Source organism: Culex pipiens, chromosome 1 (assembly GCF_016801865.2).
Source record: "Culex pipiens pallens isolate TS chromosome 1, TS_CPP_V2, whole genome shotgun sequence".
Lineage (NCBI taxonomy): Eukaryota > Metazoa > Arthropoda > Insecta > Diptera > Culicidae > Culex > Culex pipiens.
Genome location: NC_068937.1, coordinates 129,223,028 through 129,249,197, shown reverse-complemented (window position 1 = coordinate 129,249,197; position 26,170 = coordinate 129,223,028). Strand labels below are relative to the sequence as shown.

General features: G+C 37.8%; 1 protein-coding gene across 2 annotated transcripts in view; it reads left to right on the top strand.

Moving 5' to 3' along the window:
• Positions 1 to 7,409: 7,409 nt before the first annotated feature.
• LOC120425380 (neurexin-1) overlaps positions 7,410 to 26,170 on the top strand; it is a 56,079-nt gene continuing 37,318 nt past the window's right edge. For both annotated transcript variants that reach the window (XM_039589895.2, XM_039589894.2), the window contains exons 1-3: positions 7,410 to 7,545; positions 21,511 to 21,671; positions 23,102 to 23,131. In XM_039589895.2, the coding sequence (XP_039445829.1) occupies positions 21,567 to 21,671; positions 23,102 to 23,131 (135 nt within the window). In that variant the 5' untranslated portion in view covers positions 7,410 to 7,545; positions 21,511 to 21,566. The remainder of the gene's footprint in view (positions 7,546 to 21,510; positions 21,672 to 23,101; positions 23,132 to 26,170) is intronic.

Genomic DNA, 26,170 nt, shown 5'->3' with positions numbered 1-26,170 from the left:
AAGCTTACAAATTAATGAGTGTGTCTCGTTCCAGAATCCCACCCTTAATGCAAAACGAAGCCGCCGCTTTTGTGTGTCGTCATTTGGTTACGGGTTGGTGCCTCATGACCATAAACATTGACAGCGCGGGAAAACATTGGCGTCGTCGAACTCTCGTCGTTTCGCTAGGGGCGTACAGATGGCGCGTCGAGCGGGGGTGCGTTTCCATATTTCAATTTGTTTACTCTTCATTTAAAATAAACAAGTGAACAGTTCATGGAATTTCAATTCTTTTATTGCACGGTCCCAATTTCCCCCCTTGAAGGGTTGTTATTCCCTCAACGGGACGAGGACGGATTTGCGCTCATTTCGCACAACCCACTTGCGGGATTCGGAGGACATGTTTGTACACCTGATGCCCACCGGGGTTCGGGTTCCGGTGGCCAACATGAATGGATGAACGTCATCGGTTTTCTTGGTAGAGTGACTGCGTGCGGTTTGGGGTTGGTTTGGTTCCAGGAGCCGGCTAATAATGTTTACCCAAAACAGGAAATTAAGCTCCGCTTCTTGGAATCTCGGCTCATTTTGAGGTTGCGGATTATGGTGACGCTGGGTGGGTTTTGTGTGGGCTGTAGTTCGGTTTAATCAAGTGAAACTAGTTGAAGACCAGCAAGAAACTAAAATTTCGTCTTTCTTGAGGGACATAAACTTCAAAAAATATTTGCAGCGGCCTTATTTTTTAGATTTTTTTCGTTCAAAATTTTTGTGAAAATAGCCAAAGATGTTTAAAAAAGACTCACGAAAAATGCAGGATGGAGCAACTCACCTAAAATAATGCAAAAATCATTTACTGGAACTGTTTTTTTTTTTTCAAAAGTGCTCTAAACATCAAAATTTTCTAAAACCGAAAACGAGAGTCTACAGAAAATTTTACATAAAAGTCTCCATATTGACCATTGTCCTAAGTCCAATCCTTGTAAAGTTACAGCGGTTTTAAAAATAAAAATGGTGAAAAAATAGGTTTTTTGATGGTTTTTGGCAATTTCTATATGACAGACTTGATTGTTCAGTATCGAAAATATTTTTACCGGAAAGCTCGTCCAATTTCCCATAAGTTTGTCTTTGACCACATTTCAATTGGATGTAAGGTCTTACAGATATAAGCTAATTACATTGCTCATAACGGAAAACATAATATTTTTGCCTTTCTTACTAAAGAAAGGTATAGGTTTTACTTTATGGCAGGACGTCATTTCCATCTTCGTAAATATGTCGATTCAGCATGAATTTTAATCGGAAAAATCGACAAAAAATCAAGTTGAGCTTCGAATACTGGCGCGAGAATGCTGGCGCATATATTTTGTTGCTCGACTTATACTCATTTTGTAGTAGCTTGTCTACCGATGTTTCCTTCAATATGTAAGATATCGTAGCTTTTCGGTTTCTTTTGCCCTGTCCGTTTTTGCATAACTGTCCAATGTTTATGGAAAAACCTTTGTGACATAGGACATTCATCCGGCTACAATCATTTTGTTTCCCGTGCGCTCCTAAAATGGCCTAAATGTAGACTTAATTTTTTTGTGATTTCGTAAGTTTATTTAACAGGGTTCATTGGATTCCAATAGGAGCTTTCTAAGCTTTTCATCGTTTATATCGTTTTCAAAGTGTTCAATGCTGGCGACTCCAATGGCTTTCTTCCTAAGATTCTCGCGATTGAGTGTGTAGTGGTGCGGTTGTTAAAAATAGCTATCTCTGACTCTGTCACTTTCGTAGAAACTGAATGGCTAGCTTCCCTGCACCGTTTTGCTTGTCTTGGTGCGCTGGTACGATGAACCAAAATACCAACACAGTCACACAAAAGGGCTCGTACCGAAACTAGAAAACCAAAACCGCGGTATGCGTTGTTGGGAAGCTTGCTATGATCGCGTTCTACCATTGTTATATTCTTTAGTAAGAAATGCTCTTTCTCACCCCAGGTGGGATTAAATCGGGTTTTTCAGTGTAGTATAGTAACCTGGATAGTAAATCTGCTTAAATCATAAAAAACGAGTTATTTTGAGAAGTGGTCAAAGACAATCTTATGGTAAATTGGACAAGCTTTCCTGTAAAAATATTTTCGAGACTGAAAAATTAAGTCTGTCATATAGAAATTGCAAAAAACGACCAAAAACCTATTTTTTCAACATTTTTATTTTTAAAACCGCTGTAACTTCACAAGGATTGGACTTAGAACAATGATCAATATGGAGACTTTTATGTACAATTTTCTGTAGAATCGACTCTCGTTTTCGGTTTTAGAAAATTTTGATGTTTAGAGCTCTTTTGAAAAAAAAAACAGTTTCAGTTAATGATTTTGATGAAATGATGATCTCCATCCTGCATTTTTCGTGAGACTTTTAGTTACATCTTAGGCTATTTTCAAAAAAAATTGAACGAAAAAAAATCGTGGACTCTCCTTCAAATTTGACATTTAAATATAAAAAAAAAAAAAAAAAAAACAGAAAAAACTCATAAAAGTGGCGTGTTTTTTTCTTTCAGTGTTGTTTTTTTCGGAAAGCCCGTCAAATTTCCTACAAGTTTGTCTTTGGCCACTTTTTGATACAATGCAACGGCTTCAAGATACAGCAATATGTATTACGAAATACAGAAATATTTAAAACACTCACGCCCTTCTCAAATGTCATTATCGAGTGAAACTGGCTCCATATACACAAAAATGGCTTATATAAGCGTAGGATAACATGTCTACAAAGTTTCATTGAAATCGGAGAGGGTCGGGTACAACCGATTCCCTATTTGACATGGAATTGCTCTACAGAAAACAAAAAAAAAACACTGAATGCGTTACAAAGTGTTACTTTGAAACTTCATCGTCATTTTTTTTAAAATTAATTAAGCATAAAATGCAATTTCCGATTTCAAAAACATCACCTAAACAGTTGGCGTTACAAAGCGTTACTCTTAGTCTTAGTCTCTTAGTGATCTTTTTTGTTTTTTACATAGTTGGATGCGTTACGAAGCGTTACTTCCCTCTTAACCCGCTTTAGAGAAACTTATTTTACGCGGAGGCATGAGACGTACAAACTGCGTTGATATGATAGAAAAAATGTTGTGTTGTTCTAGATAAATTGACGAAATACAAACCGTAACGCCACCGCGGATCATCACTGTATCAAAACACCATAAAATTAAAACTAAAGTAAAACGAAGCTGACCTAAAAGGCTGAGCGTTACACAGCGTTACCACCCTCCAAAAACGCACCCACCCGACTACAGAGAACCCTCTTTTTACGCGATGCGTTACGTTTTACTAATTTGTCGATTTCTCTGGAACAACGCAACATTTTTGCAATATATTAAAAGCATTTTGTAGGTTATGTTCAGATCTACGAAATAAAAAGCGTAACGCCTCCGCGTAAAAAGAGGTTTCACTGTGTTTCCCGTGCGATAAATTCTAGTATCGTCATAAAAGCAATCGTAAACCATCGCGCCGGTATCGCGTTCCAGGGCTCTACCCAACCATCGAACGAAAGGGATATTTAAACTTTTAATAATAAACTGTTTTGTATTCAAAGCGTTTGTCTGTACCATTCCGGGGAGGCACCACCCCGTTCCGGATGCGGCCTCTCTCTCTCTATGGCTGACTGCCAAGTTTTATTGTTTTTTATGATCCTCGTACGTATTTATCATGCTCCCGTCCCGTTCCGTTGAGTAAACATACACAAATACACACTTTCGGCTCGTTTGTGAGTATTTGTAGTGTGTGTACTTCTGCGTGTGTATTTGTCGACTGCAACCGAGATTTGGTCCAATCCTAGCTTTCACAATAAATGATTACAATTTTGAAGAGCCTGGAACATCCCTAGCGTAGCGTCGAGGCTTCTTGGACGCTGCCACGGTCATTAATCTTGCGTTTCGGACTGTCTGACTTGGCGGGACAGACCGAGTCAGTGGGACACCAGAGCCGCCCTAAATCATGAACTAAATTATCTATCCCCTTGTTTCGGAGCAGGCAGGCCAGGGCAATGAACCGAGCCGGAGGAATCACGCAAAGTTTGGCCTGCCCTCCGTTTATCATAAATTTAATTACAGTTTGAACGAATATTTTGATAGGCCCGCTAATAAAATGGGCCGACGGGGAGGACCGGAACACAGCGATAAAAAAGTGTGTGCGAGGTCCTTCCGAGAAGAACTTCGTCACAGGATCTTTTTACCGAGAACGGCCCCCAGATGTCAGCACCTTGATAGCAGGACCAAATTGGGTCCACCTTTTGCATGCGCACACACACACACGTGCTTCTTTGAATTTCTTCGAGGAACCCGCCCAGCAAATGGGAAAACTTTTACCTCTTTGTGCTTGGGAAAACGACAAAAAAAAACTATCCTAAGCTTTTATTTTTGTGTGTACTCAGAACTTCAATGACGACACGAAAAGCTACTTATAGCCGGAGTTGAGGGCCGCTAGAACGGTGGAAACGCGTTGTTCTGCACGAGATCCACTGCAAGCGAAATGGTCGATGAGTTGGGAAAATGTATTGATTTAGAAATTAATTAATGAAAAAAGGTTACGAAATTGTGGAACTGTTTTCCTCACAGTACAGCGGTGCGTTACGAATCGTTATGAAATGTTAATCCACGAAGACAGTATGACAGCCTAATTTAGGTGTACACAGCAAAAATATTAAAACGAGCTTTGAAAAAGATAAGAAATTACTAGGGTTAGTGAAATTTCACGATTTCGCGGACAGCGTGAAATCCGCGAAATTTGGCCTTTTTCCGTGAAATTCCGTGAAATTTTATGTTTGTGTGAAAATGTAACAGTAGTTTATGCAACAAGTTGCCAAAAGAGGATTTTTTCAGCACGAGTCGTACATTTATCCAACGAGGTTCACCGAGTTGGATAAATACAAAGAGTGCTGAAAAAATCATGTTTTGCAACGAGTTCCATACAACATTTTTTGCAATTCCGAAAAACATCCATTAAGGGCAATTTTAAGTCAAATTTTCATGTATTTTGTCAATAAATCGTTTAAATCAAAAAAAAATGCTGAAAAGTGTTAGTTTTCAAAACAAGTGCTGAAAAGTTCAACTTTTCAGCACCCATTTCAGTGCTGAAAAGTAGAACTTTTCAGCATTTATTTTGAAAAGTGTTGCTATTCGATTCTGTTATTTTTGGTACAGAAAAGTAGGCTATTTCGTCGTACAAGAATGACAGGAAAAGTAAGTAGTTTAACGACGGAATTGCAAAAAAATAATTTATCACACTCAAAAAGGAATAAAAATAATCTTATGAACTACTGTAGAATTAAGTGAGTGAATACCCTGGTTTTATTACTAATATAGGGTTAGTGATTTTTGACGATTTCGTGGACGGCGTGAAATTCTGGAAATTTATCAATTTTCTCAAAATATTTTTTTTTTAGTAACAACTTAATTAATGTTTCATCCAAAAGACTATTTAATAAAATTTTATTAGTTTTCAATTAATATACTTGAATATATATGTGTTTCAAGTTGATATGAACCATTTGAAGAAATATTAAGATTCCTGAGTTGTTTTAGAAACAAACTAAATTTAGTAATATTCTAATTCGCGGTATCAAAAAATTTACTGCTATTTTATTTGAAAGGTATAGTTTTGAAAGAAATTAAAAGAATCAAGCTTTGTTTTATTCAAAATAAAATGAAGAGTATTTTATATCTTTGATATCACATTTCAAAAACATCAAATTTTGGTTGGGCCTGTTTAATTTTAACGATATTTGTTTATTTAGGTGGATAATTCCCGTGAAAGTTAAAAAATACCATTTCTTTTTTTTGTTTGAGAAACATTTAGAATAAAAATTTCGATTTTGTTAAAAATTATATTATTTTTGCGAATTGATTTTGAAATAAGTTTTTGAAAAGTGAGCTAAAACCCTTAAAAAATACCTATAATGGGCTAAATGTCGCAGAAATTTCAATTTATTCTACCCATTTTGACTGGACAAGATTGTAAAATCTTGCTTTGATATGAAATTCAATAAAAATTTAAAATGATATAACAGAAGCAAATTATCAAAAACATTTCTGGATTTTTTTTTTTTTTTTTTGAGTAAACCAAATTTTCAGTTTTTGCTTTTTGGGTGTTTTTAAATAACCCTGACTCAAGGCGGTTTCAAAAACACCCAAAAAGCAACCTTGACCTTTTAAAAAAAACTCCAGATTTTAGCTTTATAAGTCAAATATTAAAAGAGCTGTTCAGTAAATGAGAATACGCGTGCCCTACATTTTGTTTCAAAATATATATAGAGCCCCTCCATAAACCAGGAGGAAATCTTTTTGAAAATTAGAAGAATTTTTGTTGTGTTGCATTCAAATTTAGTGAAGATTTTTTTAGTTTATTGAAGAATAATATATAATGAAGCATAAAAAGTAGTTTTTTGTGATTTAAACATATGATTTTCAGAGTTATTTGAACATTTTTCAAGTTCCGCGAAATTTGCGTGAAGTTCGGTGTTTTGAAATTGAGGTCCCCGTGAAATTTTCAATTTTCGAGCGTGAAAAATCACTAAGCCTAGAAATTACGTTCTAGAATAAAAGTCAGCATGCATTACACAGCGTTATGAAATATTAGTATAAGAAAACATTATAACTCTCAAATTTAGAAGCAGTTGAAATTTACGTTATAAGCACACTTAGAACAAGCTTTAAAATCATGAAATCATTTATTGAAAAAATACGAAGCGTTACATACGTTACCATGCAAACAAAATCAGAATAAATCTGAAAGTAGCCTGAGATTTTTAATTAAATTTCTCAACAACTTTCATCACTCAATAACCCTAACTTCCTACAAAAAAGACAGGAAATGACTTGTTGTAAATTTAAAACACTCCAAATGACGTTCCAATGGAGTGCTCTTGCTCGGACCATCACCAGCCGGCGTTGATGAAGACGATGATGATGCTCAACTCTCAATTAAATTTTAATATCCGTTTCCTCCTAGACTTTCCACTTCCAACCCCCTCCCCCACCGCTTTCCCCATCGCCCGGAAGGGACAGGCCTCCAAGAAATGAAAAAGCCCTCAGGCCAACCGGACCTGTCCAGCACTCTCTAGAGCAAACCACATGACGCAAATTTACTCCAGGCTGATGCTGCCGACTGGAGCTTCTGTACCGAGCACCTGTCGAAGTTATTTTTAGACTTATCATCCTTGTACAAATACTCGGAACTTTACACACACACACGTACAATTACACTCACAAATGCACATGATGCATTCCTGGACAGGAAAAACGAACGAAATTTTGACTATTCGTGCCCTTTTGCAGCAGCAGCAAAACACAGGACTTCCGGACATTCCGGAGGCAGCCTCATTTGAATTTAAAACTAACCTCTTGTTCTTCTTCTCCTTTTTCTTCCACTTCACACAGATAAAGCCCCCTCAGAGGCCACGTTCCGCGGCACGGAGTTCCTCTCGTACGACCTGGGCCAGACGGGGGGCGAGCCGATCGTGAGCGCGCAGGACGCCATCACGCTCTACTTCCGGACGCGCCAACCGAACGGGCTGCTCTTCTACACCGGTAAGCGGTTGGGAAATTTCCCCCTTTCGAAATAAGTTGGCGCTTTGAGCGAAAAGAATCGAATGCAGCGTCTTTGAAGCAATAATAGCAATGGTTCGAAAAGCGTTACGGAGCGTTACGTTTGTTAAAATGTTTAAAAAGACTAGTTTTTCCTGTTGTACAATTTAATTGTTTTGGTTGTTTTTAGCAAAATATAATAAAACCAAGCGTTACAAAAGCGACGTCATAAAATTGTTCGGTTTAATTTGATGTAGGCAATCTTCACAAACCGAACTAATCAATAACAAATGAAAACAACAACAAGAAGTGAAACATCTTTTTACGCGGAAACGTTACGTTTTAAAATTTGACGATTTATTTGAAACGTAGCACTACATTCATTCTGCAATATTTTTTCCAATTGGTAGACAAAACGTTACGGAGCGTTACGTTTGATAAAATATTTTTTTAAAGGCTAAATTCTTCTGTGATACATACAAAAATTAAATTTGTTCGGTGCGTTAAGTTTTTCTACGCAACATTTTTGCAACGTTTTAAAACTAATTTGTAGGTTTTGTTCAGATCTACAAAACGCTTTTTGAAGCTTGCAAAAATATTGTATGGTTTAAGAGAAATTGACGAAATAAAAAACGTAACGGCACCGCGTAAAAATAGATTTCTCTGTACAAACCCAGAAAACTATGCGTTACTGAGCGTTACACTATGTGTTGTGTTTTTTTTCTTCATACCATATAATTGTACAGTTTTTTATATCGTGAATGCAACATAAAGTTAGTGCCATCGAATCAATAAAATTAATGTATAAAGCGTTACGAAACGTTACGAACCGAGAACCTTTTTTAAATGCTCAGGTAAGCTTAAAAATATGAAATTAAACTGGTTTTTATCAATAAAGCAATTTGTCCATCGTGTGTAAATGTGCAAGTTGCAAAAATGTTAAACTACAGAGAAATCTCTATTTACGCAAAGGCGTTACGTTTTGTAATATGTTGATTTCTCCGGTTCGACGTAACATTTTATCAATCTTTATGATGCAATTACTACGTCATGTCACAAACCACTTTTGCAACTAGCAAAAAGACATTTGGTATAAAAAGCGTAATACGTTTTTTTACGCGAAGGGGTTACGTTTTTCTTATTTGTCGATTTCTCTGGAACGACGCAACATTTTTGCAATCTTTTAAAAGCAATTTGTAGGTTTTGTTCAGATCTACAAAAGGCTTTTTGAAGCTTGCGAAAATATTGTATGGTTTAAGAGAAATCGACGAAATAAAAAGCGTAACGCCACCGCGTAAAAAGAGGTTTCACTGTACGTCTTTTTACGCGGAGGCGTTACGTTTGTAATTTGTCGATTCGTCTGAACGACGCATAAAAACTTCGATCTTGTTGAAGCAATTTGTACGTCTTTTGCAGATCTACAAATCGCCTTTTAAAGAATACAAAAATGTTCTTTGGTTTCATAGAAATCGATAAAATAAAAAGCGTAACGCCTCCACTTATAAAGAGTTATCAAAGGTCACGATTTCTTAAGAGCATGTCTACCTTGTGCTTTACAAATAACATAAATTCTCTTCCCATTTCGTAAAATTTGTTTCTGTTATGTAAAAGTTAGCAAGTTATGTTTCAAGCACAGCTTAGGGCATCTCCACCGTCCAAAGCCAAATTTCATCCACCTTTAAATCGCTCCCAACTTAAATCAAGATTAACGATTCCGTAACCGCCAGCAAACCGCAAACTTTGCCCAACAAATCTTGTTTTACAGCAAAATGATTGTTCTCGCACCGTTTGGACAGCTGTTATCGAAGGCACCAAACTTGCTCCACCCACCATCTCAAACAACACTTTTGGTGGTTCGGGGGCCATTTCGCAGGTTATCGACGAAATCACAACAAGACGCAAAAGACGACTTCGAGTGGGGTGGTTGAAAAGCGAAATTTGAATTTCCAAGCGGTCTCATCATAAAGCCATAAAGGGGGGGGGGGGAGGTGCGCGATAAAATCGGATTTCGGACGGACGGGGCACACCTGTCACCGATTGACCGTGCTTTGGCCGCAAACGAGGTGGTCGACGCGTTAATTGCCCTCTGCCTCTTGCGAATCGGCTACCGCGGACGCAACACGGAGTATAGTGTGGGTTGTGTGGTTATGTCGTACGACCTCCTTCTCCACCACGACAAGTACGACGGCTAGACGGCGGTTGTCCTTAATCCGGGATTATTGCCCCGACGACGGGCGAGGAGCGGTGGTAGCTTGATTGGATTATCCAGCAGGTCGATGTCGTCGTAGGTGGGGGAGAAACAATTAGCTTTTTTTTTTGCTGGCTTTGCCTCGTTTCAGTAAAAGTCGAGCTCCCACAAGATACACAGTTACTGACTGTGGAGTGCAGCAGTGTTCACTGTCAGAGGAGCAATTATCTTAATTAGATTACTGGCAGTTTGCCACTTTCTCCGGATGGTTCTGCAGATCCCAACTCGCACTTTCTTCGGCTAGGTCCAGGTTGACCAGCGGATGGGGACACGGCACGATGACACTGCGAGACAAGAAACGACGACAGGACAGGGACAGGACACGCGACCATGAATATAAAACAGATCCACCAGCGGAGCCGGACCCGCTTTCGAAAACGGGTTTTCAGCTCTCTCGGCGAACATTAAGTAATATTTTTATTGCTCTCCAAGTTATCATCATCCGTTTCTGGCCGAATCTTCAAAGCTCCGCAGGTTCCGCTCTGCTTCTTGCACACTTTTACGACGACGACGACGACGACAGCTCGAGTGTTGTAAACTGCTGACGAAGGGGTAGGGCGAACGGATCATAAAACAAAGGTTGTGTGAGGTCTCTGCCACTGGCCATCACCTCTCTAGCAAGTCCCTGATGCCGGGGAAGGTCTAGTCCTTGTGTGTGTGTGTGTGTGTTTGTGTGACGCGATATGACAGGACACTTGTTATTTACGATTACAGTCGCTTTCTGTCCCCTGCTGTGTGTGCGAGAGTAGGGACGGATTTGCACCACCACGCCAGAACCAACAAAGGAACATTTATTTCAATCAAATGTAATCCGGAGATAAGGGTTAAGGGATGAGTGTGAGTGTGTGTGTGTGTGCAAGTCCCCAATTCCATATTTCATTGGATTAGGATTGATAATGGGAGCGCTTTTCCAGAGCGATTCACCTCCCAGCGGTACTAAATCATCACGCGCGATTTGAATGGGCGCGGTAGAGATGCCCTAAAGCTCTTTCGAGGTTTGTAGTTGCTCTAAATATCTTAACAACACTTATCTAAACCAGTAAACTAAATCAAATTTCACATACAGAGAAACCTCTTTTTACGCGGTGGCGTTACGCTTTTTGTTTCGTAGATTTCTCTTAAACCATACAATATTTTTGCAAGCTTCAAAAAGCGTTTTGTGGATCTAAACAAAACCTACAAATTGCTTTTAAAACATTGCAAAAATGTTGCGTCGTTCCAGAGAAATCGACTAACTAGAAAAACATAACGCATTGCGTAAAAAGAGCTTTCACTGTATGCTCTTAGGATCCAAAAAACTTTGTTTTGTATGCTCTGATGGAGATGCCCTAAAGACTGCATCAGACCGAACCATCAAAAAAAAAATACTGAAAAATAATACTTTCAAAAGCGATTTGAATGGGCGCGGTAGAGATGCTCTAAAGCTCTATCAAGTTTTGTAGTTGCTCTAAATATCTTAACAACACTTATCTAAATCAGTAAACTAAATCAAATTTCAGATGTGCTCTTAGAATTCAACAAACTTTGTTTTGTATGCTCCAGTGGAGATGCCCTAAAGACTGCGTCAGACCGAACTGTCAAAAAAATAATACTGTAGATTTATTTTCTTTGAAAATGGTAAACATGCCTAACTGGGTAACTTAGATTTGAGCAAAAAAAAAGCCTTTTTAAAAGAGATTAAAAACAGAAAAACCTTTTTTTACGCAGAGGCGTTACGTTTTTATTTCGTCGATTTCCCTTGATCCAAAAAACATGTTTGCAAGCTTCAAAAAGCGGTTTGTAGATTTACCCAAAAGTACAAATTGCTTCCAAAAGATTGTACAAAATGATGCGTCATTCCAAAGACATAGACAAATTACACTACGTAACGCCTCCGCATGAAAAAATGTTTTCTCTTTTTGGACGAAATACAACTGCGCGTACACTATGCGACGATTAACTGTGAAACTAATATACACAAATATAAATAGCCACCGTTACACCCGTTACCTCTGTGTTTCCAGTAAACTCTCGCATAGTGCGCAGGCGTTACGCTTTGTATTTCTTCGATTACTCTAAAACGACATAATATTTTTGCATTCTTTTTGAAGCAAATTGTAGATTGGAACAAGACGAACAAATTGCTTTAAAAAGATTGTAAAAATATTACGCCGTGTTTGAGAAATCGACGAAATACAAAGCGTAACGCATGCGCACTATGTGAGAATTAACTGTTTCGCTCTTTTTCAACACTTTAACGCACACGTGTGCGCACATTCCCTGACCAGTCAACTTGAATGATCAAAATTCAATCTCGGTAAATCACAGTTCCTCCCAAACACTCCTCCCGTTGTCCTCATAAATACATAAAACATTCATTCGCGAAAAAAAAGCACGCGCTTCACGACTGGTATCGAATTTGCTGATTCAATGGCCCCGCTGCTCGATTTGTTCCGACCTGAATAGCGAGACGAACAAAATTGCCTTTGTTGATAGAAAGCCATCGGAAAGGTGCGAATTGGGCAAATTTCACTGGTCCGTCAGCGAGAGCGAGAGGTTGGAGAAATATCATTTTCCAGCCGTAATCCGCTTATGCATTTCTAATTTTGCAAATTTGGCACTTTGAGAATTGGTGGTTCGGAAAAATGCCCTAACAGTGTAACTTTACACGCATTTCTGTCCAAATTAAATTAGGGAAAATGCATACAACTTTCGCTTTCAAGTGATGCGTTACAGTGTGTTACTAAACCAAATACAGGATTCTATCAATGATATAATCGGATTAAAATGTTTGAAACCAACAGTTGATCAAACGATCAAGATTTTGCAGTCAAAAGCTAAGCGTTACATAGTGTTACACGTGTTACCTAGCGTTACGAACCTCAAATTTTCTTCAATCTTAATCGTTTGAAAAATCGATCACTAATTTTAGCAGATTCCTTCATACCCAATTTAAAAGCGCCCATCCTGGGCGCGTTTTCATTTAATGAATCCAGCTTTCCCGGACCAGCTTCAAACCGGGGGTGGTCTGATTTAGTGCCCCCATGCTGAAAACAAGCCTATCCGACGAACCCGTTCGCCGCCAGGGGTTGGACAATCAATTTTCCTCATTAAACATTTATATTTGGGAAAATCGAAACCAGCATCCAGACTGGGCCGACGCAACAATATTTATATCGCGCAATCGAATTAAAATTGATTCGATTTCGGGCGCTTGAAATAACACCCACCCACTGCAGCTTCGCGCGAAAACAAACAAGTGCCACGTAACGGTGACACCCGTTACGGAAGGATAAATATAGGTTAGCCCCGATAGAAAGCGTGCGTGGGAGGAGAGCCCAAATTGGAAGTCGCCACGTCACGTGTGTCGGGTTGGCCAAACGAGAATGACGGGGACGAAAAAAAATCTCCATGATAATTGGAGAATGAATTTTTGATGAGTTTAAAGTGCACACTCGAGCTGGAAAAATTGGAAAGCTCGGACTCGTTACGGAACTTTCGCTGACCAACGATAAAGGTTAGAGAAAAGGTCAGATTTTGTAAGGACATTAATTCGACGCGGGAGGCAATCAGGTTGGAGCGAAATTGCATTTGACACATTCGAAAATGTTAAATATCCAGTTATGGCTCGGACAGAATGCAGGCGCTACACTTTTTTTTGTTATCAAAATATTTTAGAAATTTTTTAATGCAGATCTAAGATTGACGGACGACAAATAAATTGCTTCTAAATACACTACAAATCAATTTTACACGGAGGCGTTGCATTTTGTTTTTCATGAATTTCTCTGGAACATGGCGAGTTTTAATAATTTTTTTATTTTGACAATCTACAAATTGCTTTAAAATGATAGCAAAAATATCAATTGTTTTAATATAAATCGCCGAAATGGAAAGCGTAACGCCTCTGTATAAACAGATTTTTTGCTGTTTTGTGTTGATTTCGTCTGCCAAGCGTTACGTTTACTGTCTGACCTCTTTGAAGGGACTAAAGTGACTTAAAAAGCAACACACTTGGCACCACAATTTCACATTTCCTGGCCAGCAGCGCAAAATTCAATCGATCAAAAAGCTTTTAACCATGGCTAGTGCCAAAGGCATGCAATTTGTTTGCGCCCTTCCACAAGGAAAAACCAAAGCTAATAACCCCATAATGTTACAAATAAATCTGTCACGATAGCTCCTCCGCCAAACTACTCGACCATGCGAGTTCCGTTGGCAAACATAGAAAAAGAAAGGACAGCACCGTGTAAACAAACAGTCGCTGCAATGTAATGCTACTCCAAGATGACCGCCGCCGGGCACACTTTCTCGCAATTGATCACCTTCCGGTTTTGACGTATGTGCCGCATAACGCAACGGTACTACAGGTTGCCTACCTTGCGGGCACCGTCGTGCAGCAGTAATGGACCGTAACAAAATTCCAGAGAAGGTCGCACACCGGAAAGTGACAATTATATTCCCTCCCCTTCCTTCCCAAAAACCCCTGCTTTCGACGATTGACATGTGCTGCAAATGCAAAACATGGTCCCAGAACACGCAAAAACGACCTAACCAACCAGTCACCAACACTGCATCGCAATTCATTACCATCCCGTGGGGTTTAAAGTGGTTGGAGCTAGGGTTGACAGTACCGAACGTTACCGAGTGTTACAATTTCGAAGTATTTAGAAAAAATGATAAACTTGTAAGCGTGACGTCCACATAAAACTCAATTTAATTTGAGATAGCTGAAATTTGTTAGTGCTTCATATAAAAAGACGTTATTGAGCGTTACATTTAACTGTGAGTGTTTTTAGAAATGTCATATAATAAAAAGAACCTGTACTTTCAATGTTTTCATTATGATATATCATTTAACAAATTTAAACCACCAAAGTACTAGACGTTACCTGCGTTACATTGTTTTAAAAAAACGTTCTAGAAGCCATAATTTCATGAATTTGAAACAAAACTTCAAAATTTGTATTGATTTCAGCAAACCAGATCAAATCAAACCCTGTCCACGTTCCGACACTCTACAAATTCCGCCTAAAGCCACGCTTTGCATGTGAACCTCCAACGTGCAGTCCACAAAGCGTCCAGCCCACTCGAAATCGCTCACCGTTGATAAATAAGCTCAGACGTTAATTACTGCACCTCATTCCAAATGAAACCCCCCAAAACACCGTCCCTTGCCCTCCTGATTTTCCGGGAAAACACCTCCTCGAGGGGGCTCCCGGCGTCCTACAAATGACTCCCAACTGATTTTACCCCTTGGAAAGCCATCGTGTGCACCACCCTTCAACTTTCGATCGTGCCCCGCCGTCGAATGAATGAACTGAGGGGCTGCTCGTGACAGCCAGAAATTAACTAGCGTGACACGAGCTTTCACTAGTGGGGTGGGAAGGGGGGAAACATACGTGTAATGGCGTTTTGAGGCAATTTTTCACGGCGAAAAAAGAAAACAGCACTCTGCGAGTGAACAGTTCTTTTTTTTTGCCTAACGCTTCGCGAAATCACTGGCGAAATGTCACGGGTTCGCGACGACGACGACGAGCTGTGCGCACGCCATGGCACACAAACTGATTTAAGGGTTGTTGTTGTTGTGCAGTTACAAGAAAAGTGCATTTCACCCGCCCGAAACAAGGACGACGAACGGTGGCGCCCCTGTTGTTATGCAGCAGCTGTGCATGGTGAAGTTTTCGGTGGGACATGTGCAAAAAAATTTGATGGATAGGTTTTGAATTAAGTTTGGTTGCATTACCCGCAAAAAACATGGAATGTAACGCATGTAACGCCTGCGCAATATTTTTTATTTTGCTTATAAAATAAGCCAAATTCCCTGAAAAATAACGATTGTAGATTAAGTTATCAGTAGGTAACGTGTTCAATTTAACTTCAAGCGTTACGTTTTTCTGAAAACGTAACGCTTGCTTTAATAGTGGAATAAATTTTGCGCTCATTCTGATAAGATTCAAAATCTGTAAACTTGATTAAAATAGAAGAAAAAAATATTGAACGTAACGCATTTGAAGCGTTACTTTTCACTTTGAAACACCTACAGTGAAGCCTCTTTTTAACTTGTAAAAATATGTTATAGTTTAAGAAAAATCAACGAAATAAAAAGCGTAACGCTTCCTCGTAAAAAGAGGTTTCCCTGTATTCAAATTCTTTTCACTGTGCCTCCATCGAAAATTTACCATAAAAATTGCTCGTTTCCCACCGCTTTATGTCAAGTCATCTGCTCTTCTTCACCGCCATCGTCGTGTCTTGAGGCAAACCTTAGTGTGCAAGGTAAAGCCACCGAAATGGCAGTGGTTACGATAAAAAAATCGATTTGCCACCAACCCCACCACAACCCCCCTTTGGGCAAATTTCCTTCTCGAAGAAGCAACAGAGCAGCCCAAACTTACCTCTCACAGCACCATTATGGCTCAATTTCAAGACTCTTCTTCTTCCCCCACCCCTTGTGAACTGCATAACGCTTGCCCGGGGCGCTTCCCCTCACCCCACAAACTGTGACGCTTTAATGAAACTTTAATGCGACAATGGGTGGTGGTGGTGGCGGTCCTTCTTTTGTGGAAGGGGCGCGCGCAATTTTACATATTCCGATGTCATCGCGTTGGTAACCACGTTCCACCACCACTAGGATGACTCGAAATTAGTTTGAAATTGCCCCGGAGCGCCCCGCAGGAGGAAAAGGAAAGGTTGGGGTCTCTCCCTCTCTCTCGTAACGATCAATCAGGCAGCGATTGACTTTATCAAATTGCTATTAGCCCGAAATGCCTGCCTGCCGCCGCCGGTGTAAAGCATCATCATCACAGGTAAAAGCGACGGCGCAAGAAGGTCGTTAACGAAAAATTGGTGGGAAAATCTTTTTCTTTGAATTTTTCGCCTTTGGCCGTGCTGGGAAATATTTGAGCTTGAAGTGAAAGATGGGAATGCCGTAGGCAAAAGGGTTTTTTGAAGCTTGCAAAAATATTGTACGGTTTAAGAGAAATCGACGAAATAAATAACGTAACGGCACCGCGTAACAAGAGGCTTCTCTGTATGATAAATCCTCAGAGAGAACGCTGGCGTTACGTTTTTTTATTCACCCTTCTTCTGAATCAACACACAGAGAATTTTGGTCATTTTGGTCATTTTTGTCGTTTTGGCCATTTCAGTCATTTGGTCATTTTGGTCATTTTAGTATTTTGGTCACTTAGGTCATTTTAGTCATTTTGGTCATTTTTGTCGTTTTGGCCATTTCAGTCATTTGGTCATTTTGGTCATTTTAGTATTTTGGTCATTTAGGTCATTTGGTCGATTTGGTCATTTTGGCCATTTTGGTCACTTAGGTCATTTTGGTCATTTTGGTCATTTTGGTCATTTTGGTCATTTAGGTCATTTAGGTCATTTAGGTCATTTAGGTCATTTAGGTCATTTTGGTCATTTTGGTCATTTTGGTCATCTTGGTCATTTTGGCCATTTTGGTCATTTTGGTCATTTTGGTCATTTTGGTCATTTTGGTAATTTTGGTCATTTTGGTCATTTTGGTCTTTTTGATCATTTTGGTAATTTTAGTCATTTTGGTAATTTTAGTCATTTTGGTAATTTTGGCCATTTTTTGTCTTCTGGTAATTTAGGACATTTAGGTAATTTTGGTAATTTTTGGTAATTTTGGTCATTTTGGCCATTTTTGCATTTAGGTTATTCAGTTCATTTTGGTCATTTAGGTTATTTTGGTTAATTTGGTCAATTTGGTAATTTAGGTAATTTTGGTAATTTTGGTTAATTTGGTAATTTTGGTAATTTTGGTAATTTTGGTAATTTCGGAAATTTTGGTAAATTTGGTAAATTTGGTAATTTTGGAAATTTTGGTAATTTTAGTCATTTTGGTAATTTTGGTCTTCTGGTAATTTAGGTCATTTGGTCGATTTGGTCATTTTGGCCATTTTGGTCACTTAGGTCATTTTGGTCATTTTGGTCATTTTGGTCATTTTGGTCATTTAGGTCATTTAGGTCATTTAGGTCATTTAGGTCATTTAGGTCATTTTGGTCATTTTGGTCATTTTGGTCATCTTGGTCATTTTGGCCATTTTGGTCATTTTGGTCATTTTGGTCATTTTGGTCATTTTGGTAATTTTGGTCATTTTGGTCATTTTGGTCTTTTTGATCATTTTGGTAATTTTAGTCATTTTGGTAATTTTAGTCATTTTGGTAATTTTGGCCATTTTTTGTCTTCTGGTAATTTAGGACATTTAGGTAATTTTGGTAATTTTTGGTAATTTTGGTCATTTTGGCCATTTTTGCATTTAGGTTATTCAGTTCATTTTGGTCATTTAGGTTATTTTGGTTAATTTGGTCAATTTGGTAATTTAGGTAATTTTGGTAATTTTGGTTAATTTGGTAATTTTGGTAATTTTGGTAATTTTGGTAATTTCGGAAATTTTGGTAAATTTGGTAAATTTGGTAATTTTGGAAATTTTGGTAATTTTAGTCATTTTGGTAATTTTGGTCTTCTGGTAATTTAGGACATTTAGGTAATTTTGGTCATTTTTGGTGATTTTGGTAATTTTGGTCATTTTGGCCATTTTTGCATTTAGGTTATTCAGTTCATTTTGGACATTTAGGTCATTTTGGTCAATTTGGTCATTTTGGTCATTTTGGTAATTTTGGTCAGAAGGGCATTTTGCTCATTTTGGTCTTCTGGTCATTTAAGTAATTTTGGTAATTTTGGTGATTTTAGTAATTTTGGTAATTTTGGTAATTATTGTAATTTTTGTAATTTTTGTAATTTTGGTAATTTTGGTAATTTTGGTAATTTTGGTAATTTTGGTAATTTTGGTAATTTTGGTAATTTTGGTAATTTTGGTAATTTTGGTAATTTTGGTAATTTTGGTAATTTTGGTAATTTTGGTAATTTTGGTAATTTTTGGTAATTTTTGGTAATTTTGGTAATTTTGGTAATTTTGGTAATTTTGGTAATTTTAGTTATTTTGGTAATTTTGGTAAATTTGGTTATTTTGGTAATTTTGGTAATTTTGGTAATTTTGGTAATTTTGGTAATTTTGGTAATTTTGGTAATTTTGGTAATTTTGGTAATTTTGGTAATTTTGGTAATTTTGGTAATTTTGGTAATTTTGATAATTTTGGTAATTTTGGTAATTTTGGTAATTTTGGTAATTTTGGTAATTTTAGTTATTTTGGTAATTTTGGTAAATTTGGTAAATTTGGTTATTTTGGTAATTTTGGTAATTTTGGTAATTTTGGTAATTTTTGGTAATTTTGGTAATTTTGGTTATTTTGGTAATTTTGATAATTTTTGGTAATTTTGGTAATTTTGGTAATTTTGATAATTTTGGTAATGTTGGTCATCTAGGTCATTTAGGTCATTTTGGTAATTTTGGTCATTTAGGTCATTCAGGACATTTTGTTCATTTTGATAATTTAGGTCATTTTAGTCATTTTGGTTATTTTGGTCATTTTGGTTAGATGGGCATTTTGCTCATTTTGGTCATTTTGATCTATTTGGAATTGTTCGTAATTTTTGTCATTTTAGAATTTTTTGTCATTTTGGAATTTTTTGTCATTTTGGAATTTTTGGTAATTTTGGTCATTTTAATCATTTTGGTCATTCTAATCTTTTTGGTCATTTTGGTAATTTTAGTCATGTTGATCTTTTTTGAAATTGTTGGTAACTTTTGTCATTTTAGTCATTTTGGATTTTTTGGTAATTTTGATCATTTTAGTAATATAGAGCGTTACGCCTGTACGTATAATAGGGGTTTTGTGAATTGATAAAATTATAAAGGCAAAGAACAATTAAGGGACAACAAAACCGTAACGCTTTTACACGAAATAAACTAAATTTTCACAGTTTACCAGAACACTAACAAACACTAACAAAAAGCCCTTTAGCTCAAGGGTAACACCACCATAAAGTGACTATCGTCATTTTTTTGTGAAAACACATTTGATACCTTTATAACGCCATAAAAAAAAAGACCGGGAAAACTCGTTTCCTTATTCACGTGCGCTCGACGATGCATTTGCCCTTTACATGTACTTCTTTTTACCTTGACGTAAACACGACCATTGTCCGGGAACGCCCCCTAGTTGTAAGAGGTGGTGCTGGAGTTGTTTTCGTTCCGTGACGACTCCTTGCAGGTAACGCTCCTCCACCAAAGGGGGTTATTTCCATGATCGATCGATACTGAATATTTTATTTTGGGGAGATGACAGATTCGAGTTTTTTTTCTGATGAGGGTTTACCAAGTAGCTTTTTGAAATTATTACCCCCGCTCGAGTGGTCGAACCCCTTGCGTTACGTGACAGTTAATTGCTTTGTGCTCCCCGTCAATGGCTCTTAATCCGATCATTTCAGGTTGAAGTGGCTTCCCCGAACGAACTCATTACCATTCATTGGATTTTTAACCCCTTCCTCCTGTTTCGTTTCTCCTGATAATGGACCCCTCTGACAGCATCCCACCTCATATACAAAACACGTTCGCAAAACTATACGCCGATAATGATGATGAGGATGATGAAGTCCAACTCCCACTCTCTATCAACTCGCACACTCCGCCGCCCTGGAAACGATGAATAATGACCCTCCGGTGCCGGAAAGCTGTCAGCTGGGCGCGCGTCTGTCATCAATCAATGGGTCGTTCCCGGGGAAAGCCCTGCCCGGTCGGGATTAGTGTGTCACGACCGACTGACCGGTATCGACAGGGGCCAAAGCCTGCAGGACACGCGGACACGTCACTGCACTAATAAATATGGATAGTTTAATGCAAAAACGTGCCCGCGCGTGGTCTCGAAAGGCGATTAAGTGTGACCTTTGGCAAGAAAATTGAGAATAAAATGCTTTAAAATCTAAATGTAACGCTCTGTAACGCCTACGAAATCATACTAATGAAACACCGTTTAGAAATAGATAAGTGTCGAGCAAGATATGATTTAAAATCTACTTAAATGAATTAACAAAAAACGTAACACAATGTAACGACTAGTAACGATCTGTTGGTTTCTGATTAAATTGGTTATGTTTTTAAAATTAATCAACTTCAAAGAATGCTGAGCTCTAGACTTAAACCTTTTTTTTTAAATTACCCCTTTGTAACGCTTTCCTAATAAGAAACTGCAATAAAGATAAACCTCTTTTTACGCGGTGGCGTTACGCTTTTTGTTTCGTAGATTTCTTTTAAACCATACAATATTTTTGCAAGCTTCAAAAAGCGTTTTGTAGATCTGAACAAAATCTACAAATTGCTTTTAGAAGATTGCAAAAATGTTGCGTCGTTCCAGAGAAATCGACAAATAAGAAAAACGTAACGCACCGCGTAATAAGAGATTTTTCTGTACAGATTATTGAATGTGAATAGCAACTTGCTAAAAACAGTTTAGTCTCTTTTTTTCAAAGAAATTAAATCAATTTAGTGCTGTTGATACAGTGATTCACAAACGACGACTGTGCCAGACATTCCAAAGACGAAAAACATAAAAATCGCCCAACCAAAACTTGTCCTTTGTCGCCCCAAGCAACTTTCCCGAAGGAGTTCGACGCCCACACGACCCCGAAATTTTCACCCTTTTCACTCGGTATAGAAAACAACCCAAGCGTTTCAAAAAAAAAAGAACTCACAACAAAAGAAGAAGCAGCTTGCCAAACTTGACGCCCGGCTAATGCGCACCTGAATGGACACGAATCTAATCCTAATTTTGTCAACCTTTTTTCGCTCAACTTTTTCTTCTTCTTTTTCGTCCCGTTTCAGGCCACGGCACCGACTACCTGAATCTGGCCCTGCGCGACGGGGGCGTCTCGCTCACGATGGGACTGTCCAACGGCAAGCAGGAGATGCACATCAAGCCGGCCCGCGTCCGCTTCGACGACCACCAGTGGCACAAGGTTACGGTCCACCGGCGGATACAGGAGGTAACGGTCGAGGGGGGCGGCGGGGCAAACTGGGGTTTTCGGGAAAGTTTGAAGATTGTTTCTGTTGCTTTTTTGTATTTTCTCATAAATTTCATATTTTCAAAAATTTGCAGTAAAACTATAACAGAGAAACCTCTTTTTACGTAGATGCGTTACGCTTTTTATTTCGCAAGCTTCGAAATGCGTTTTGCTGATCTGAACAAAACCTACAAATTGCTTTTAAAAGAATGCAAAAATGTTGCGTCGTTCCAGAGAAATAAACAAATTGAAAAGCGTAACGCATCGCGAAAAAGAGGTTTCTCTGTATCTAACACGTATGCGTTACGCTTTGAGTTTAGTCTGTTTCTTCGAATGCAAAAAAAAATGTGTTGAACGAAATACAAAGCGTAACGCCTCTATAGGCAAACATACATTCATTGATTTTTTGTATATCCTTATTCAGAGAAACCTCCTTTTAAGCGATGTGTTACGTTTTCCTAATATGTCGATTTCTCTGGAATGACGCAACATTTTTGCAATCTTTTAAAAGCAATTTGTAGGTTTTGTTCAGATATACAAAACGCCTGTCAAAGCATGCAAAAATATTGTATCGTTTGAGAGAAATCGACGGAATAGAAAGCGTAACGCCTCCGCGTAAGAAGAGATTTCACTGAATAACTTTATCTGAAACAACAAAATATTTTTGAAATCTCATCTTATCTATCTTATGAAATGTTATCTGGCCGTGTTCCGAACTTCAGAAAACATTTAACAGATACAGAAAAACCTCTTTTTACGCGGTGGCGTTACGCTTTTTGTTTCGTAGATTTCTTTTAAACGACACAATATTTTTGCAAGCTTCAAACAGAGTTTTGTAGATCTGAACAAAACCTACAAATTACTTCTAAAAGATTGCAAAAAGGTTGCGTCGTTCCAGAGAAATCGACAAATTAGAAAAACGTAACGCACCGCGTAAAAAGAGGTTCACTGTACAGAGAAACCTCTTTTAGCGCGGAGCCACACTTTTTAATTTGTCGATTTCTCTGAAACCAAAATACATTTTTGTAAGCTTCAAAATGCAATTTTTAGAACTGCACCAAGACATACAAATTTCATCAAAAAGTATGCAAAAATGTTGCGGCTTTCCGGAGGAATCGATAATTCATGAAACGTAACGCCTCCTTGTTAAAAAAGAGGTTTTTCTGTACAGATGATCCGCTTTTTACCGAAAAAAATTTTTTTCTTGAAAAAAATGTTTTTCTTGAAAAAAAAAGTTGTTTTTATAATTTTGTTCGTTAAAAAATCTCAATTTCGCGAAATAATGTATTAGAGTAGTTGGCAATAATAATTCGACCGCTTTCTATTTGTGTGTTTGTGATTGTCTGTGTGCTCTTCTCGTTTCCGGAAAACGCCAAACATAATCATTCCGTTTATTCTTCGGCCTCTCCAAGCAGATCTCATCGATAACCAGCTTTTGCCGGGTAAGTTTCCTAATTGCATCACGGAAAACTTGTTACACCAGTTTTTTTCTACTTCTGCTCATCCTGAAGCACAGCAAAAGTTTGTCAAGGTTTTTTTTTCCTACTGCCTCGATATTAGCATTTGATGAGGACCAAAATATACTCAGAAAGATGCATTAACGATAAGCCATTATCAAATGTCAGTCTCGATAACTTCCACTTGGCAGACTTTTGCTGATGTCCCGGGAATACAAAAAAAAACAAACTTTCGCCACGTCAACGCCGCGAGGGACACGTCTTAGTGCGTCAAGTTAAGAGTCCGTCCCTTCCCCCCGATCTTCCCGGCTCATAATTCAAACTTCCAACTATCATTAATCTTTCCGCCGGCAACAACTATAGTGAAACATAATTTATCTTCACCCTAACCAGACACCACCCAACCAACCGCGTGGACCTCCGCCACATGCCACGTTTCGACTTTGGGATGATAGTGAGGGCTGTCCAAGGGTTAGGAAATCAAAACAGCTCATTTGTAGGTAACAGTTGGGCGACCTTATTATATTGCACAACGGTTGCGGAAACGTTTGTGCAACAACAAGTTCCTTTTTATTCGAAACATATTAAAAGAAAAATCCGCATTTAAACCTACCGTGTGTCCAAGGCAAGACTCCACAAGGAGGTCCAGGTTTCCCAGGGATGAGACGAAACACACATCCACTCGAGACGAAGACGACGACGACGCCGAAAGAAATAATGAGTAAACTTAATTCCAATTAGCGTCTCATTATTTAGAAACTCACTTTGCTCAGCCGCGCGACCGCAGAGGTCGCCAACGGGGTGGGAAGGGTGGTAATGAGAACGGGTAATTTGACAGTTGTTGCGCAGAAGGTTTGAGAAAATTTTGATTTTTTTTTCAACTTTGAACCACGTTTTTGAGAAAAATATCGTAAAAAAAATAAAATATATTCCATTTTATTTTTGTTTACTTATGAGTTCACAGTACAGAAATACCTCTTTTTAACCATTTTAGTTAAAAAGGCTAACAATATTGAGCAATTCCATGTCAAATAGGGAATCGGTTGTACCCGACCCTCTCCGATTTCAATCAAACTTTGTAGACATGTTATCCTAGGCATATATAAGCCATTTTTGTGTATATGGAGCCAGTAACACTCGATAATGACATTTGAGAAGGGTGTAAGGGTTTTAAATATTTTTGTATTTTGTAAATTAAATATTGCTGTATCTCGAAACCGTTGCATCGTATCAAAAAGTGGTCAAGGTCAAACTTGTAGGAAATTTGACGGGCTTTCCGAAAAAAATACACTGAAAGAAAAATACACGCCATTTCTATGAGATTTTTTGATTTTTAAGTTTAAAAGTGAAATTTTAAGGTGATGTCACGATTTTTTTTCGCTCAAAATTTTTGTGGAAATAGCCTTAGATGTATCAAAAAGACTCACGAAAAATGCAGGATGGTATAACTCTCCTAAAAAAATACAAAAATCATTTACTAAACCTGTTTTTTTTGGAAAGTGCTCTAAACGTCAAAATTTTCAAAAGCCGAATACGGGAATCGATTCTCCAGACAATTTTACATAAAAGTCTCCATATTGACCACTGTCCTAAGTCCAATCCTTGTGAAGTTACAGCGGTTTTAAAAATAAAAATGTTGAAAAAATAGGTTTTTTGATGGTTTTTGGCAATTTTTATATGACGGACTTGATTTTTCAGTTTCGAAAATATTTTTACCGAAAAGCTCGTCCAATTTCCCATAAGTTTGTCTTTGACCACATTTCAATTGGATGTATGGGCTTACAGATATAAGCTAATTTATTATCCAGGTTACTTTACTACACTGAAAAAATGTTATGTTTGAATCATGAGCAATGTAAATGTAAAATGATAGTTTTTCGTGAGTCTTTTTGTAACATCTTAAGCTATTTTCACAAAAAATTTGAACGAAAAAAAATCGTGGGCTCACCTTCAAATTTAACTTTTAAACTTAAAAATCAAAAAATCTCTTAAAAGTGGAGTGTTTTTTTCTTTCAGTGTATTTTTTTCGGAAAGCCTGTCAAATTTCCTACAAGTTTGTCTTTGACCACTTTTTGATACGATGCAACGGCTTCGAGATACAGCAATATTTAAATTACAAAATACAAAAATATTGAAAACACGTACGCCCTTCTCAAATGTCATAATCGAGTGTTACTGGCTCCATATACACAAAAATGGCTTATATATGCCTAGGATAACATGTCTACAAAGTTTCATTGAAATCGGAGAGGGTCGAGAAAAAAGAACCTAAAAAATTCCTGTTTTGGGCTGGAATTGCTCTATTTATAAAGCACCATGCGTCTCAATCAAATCCACTACCACTGAAGAAATCGTCTCTGTCAAAACGCCATGCGTCCCCTCCGAATTGAGTTTTCATTAAATAAGGTGTATTTGTCTGCGTTCAAATTAGAAAATCTGATTTAGCTATTTGGAAGAGATTGGGACAACTGACAGCTGTCAAATGTGAAAAACACTTCTCTGCAGAATTATTCGATGCTTTATTTCATACCTACACTGAAATAAAAAAAAGTGCAAAATTTCTGTATTCTAGACATTTTTCCTCCTTGCCTTATTTTGAAATTCGAAAAACCCATTTACTAAATAAGGTGGCAAAATTCCTAGAATAAAGGAATTTGGTACTTTTTTTTTTATTTCAGTGTAGAGCAATTCTCTACAAAATCGGCCGATTTCGACCATTTTTATTTTTGTATTTTTTTATTTGGCTCAAACTTTATGGGGGCCTTCCCTATGACCAAATAAGCTATTTTGCGTCATTGGTTCACCCATACAAGTCTCCATACAATTTTGGCAGCTGTCCATACAAAAATGGTATGTAAATATTCAAACAGCTGTAACTTTTGAGTGAATTTTTTGATCTTCGGCAAAGTTGTAGGTATTGTTGAGGACTATTGAGAAAAAATAGGTACACGGAAAAAAATTGCCGATTATTAACTTTTTTTTTCACAAAAACTCATTTTCCCAAAAAAAAAAAAGCGTAATATT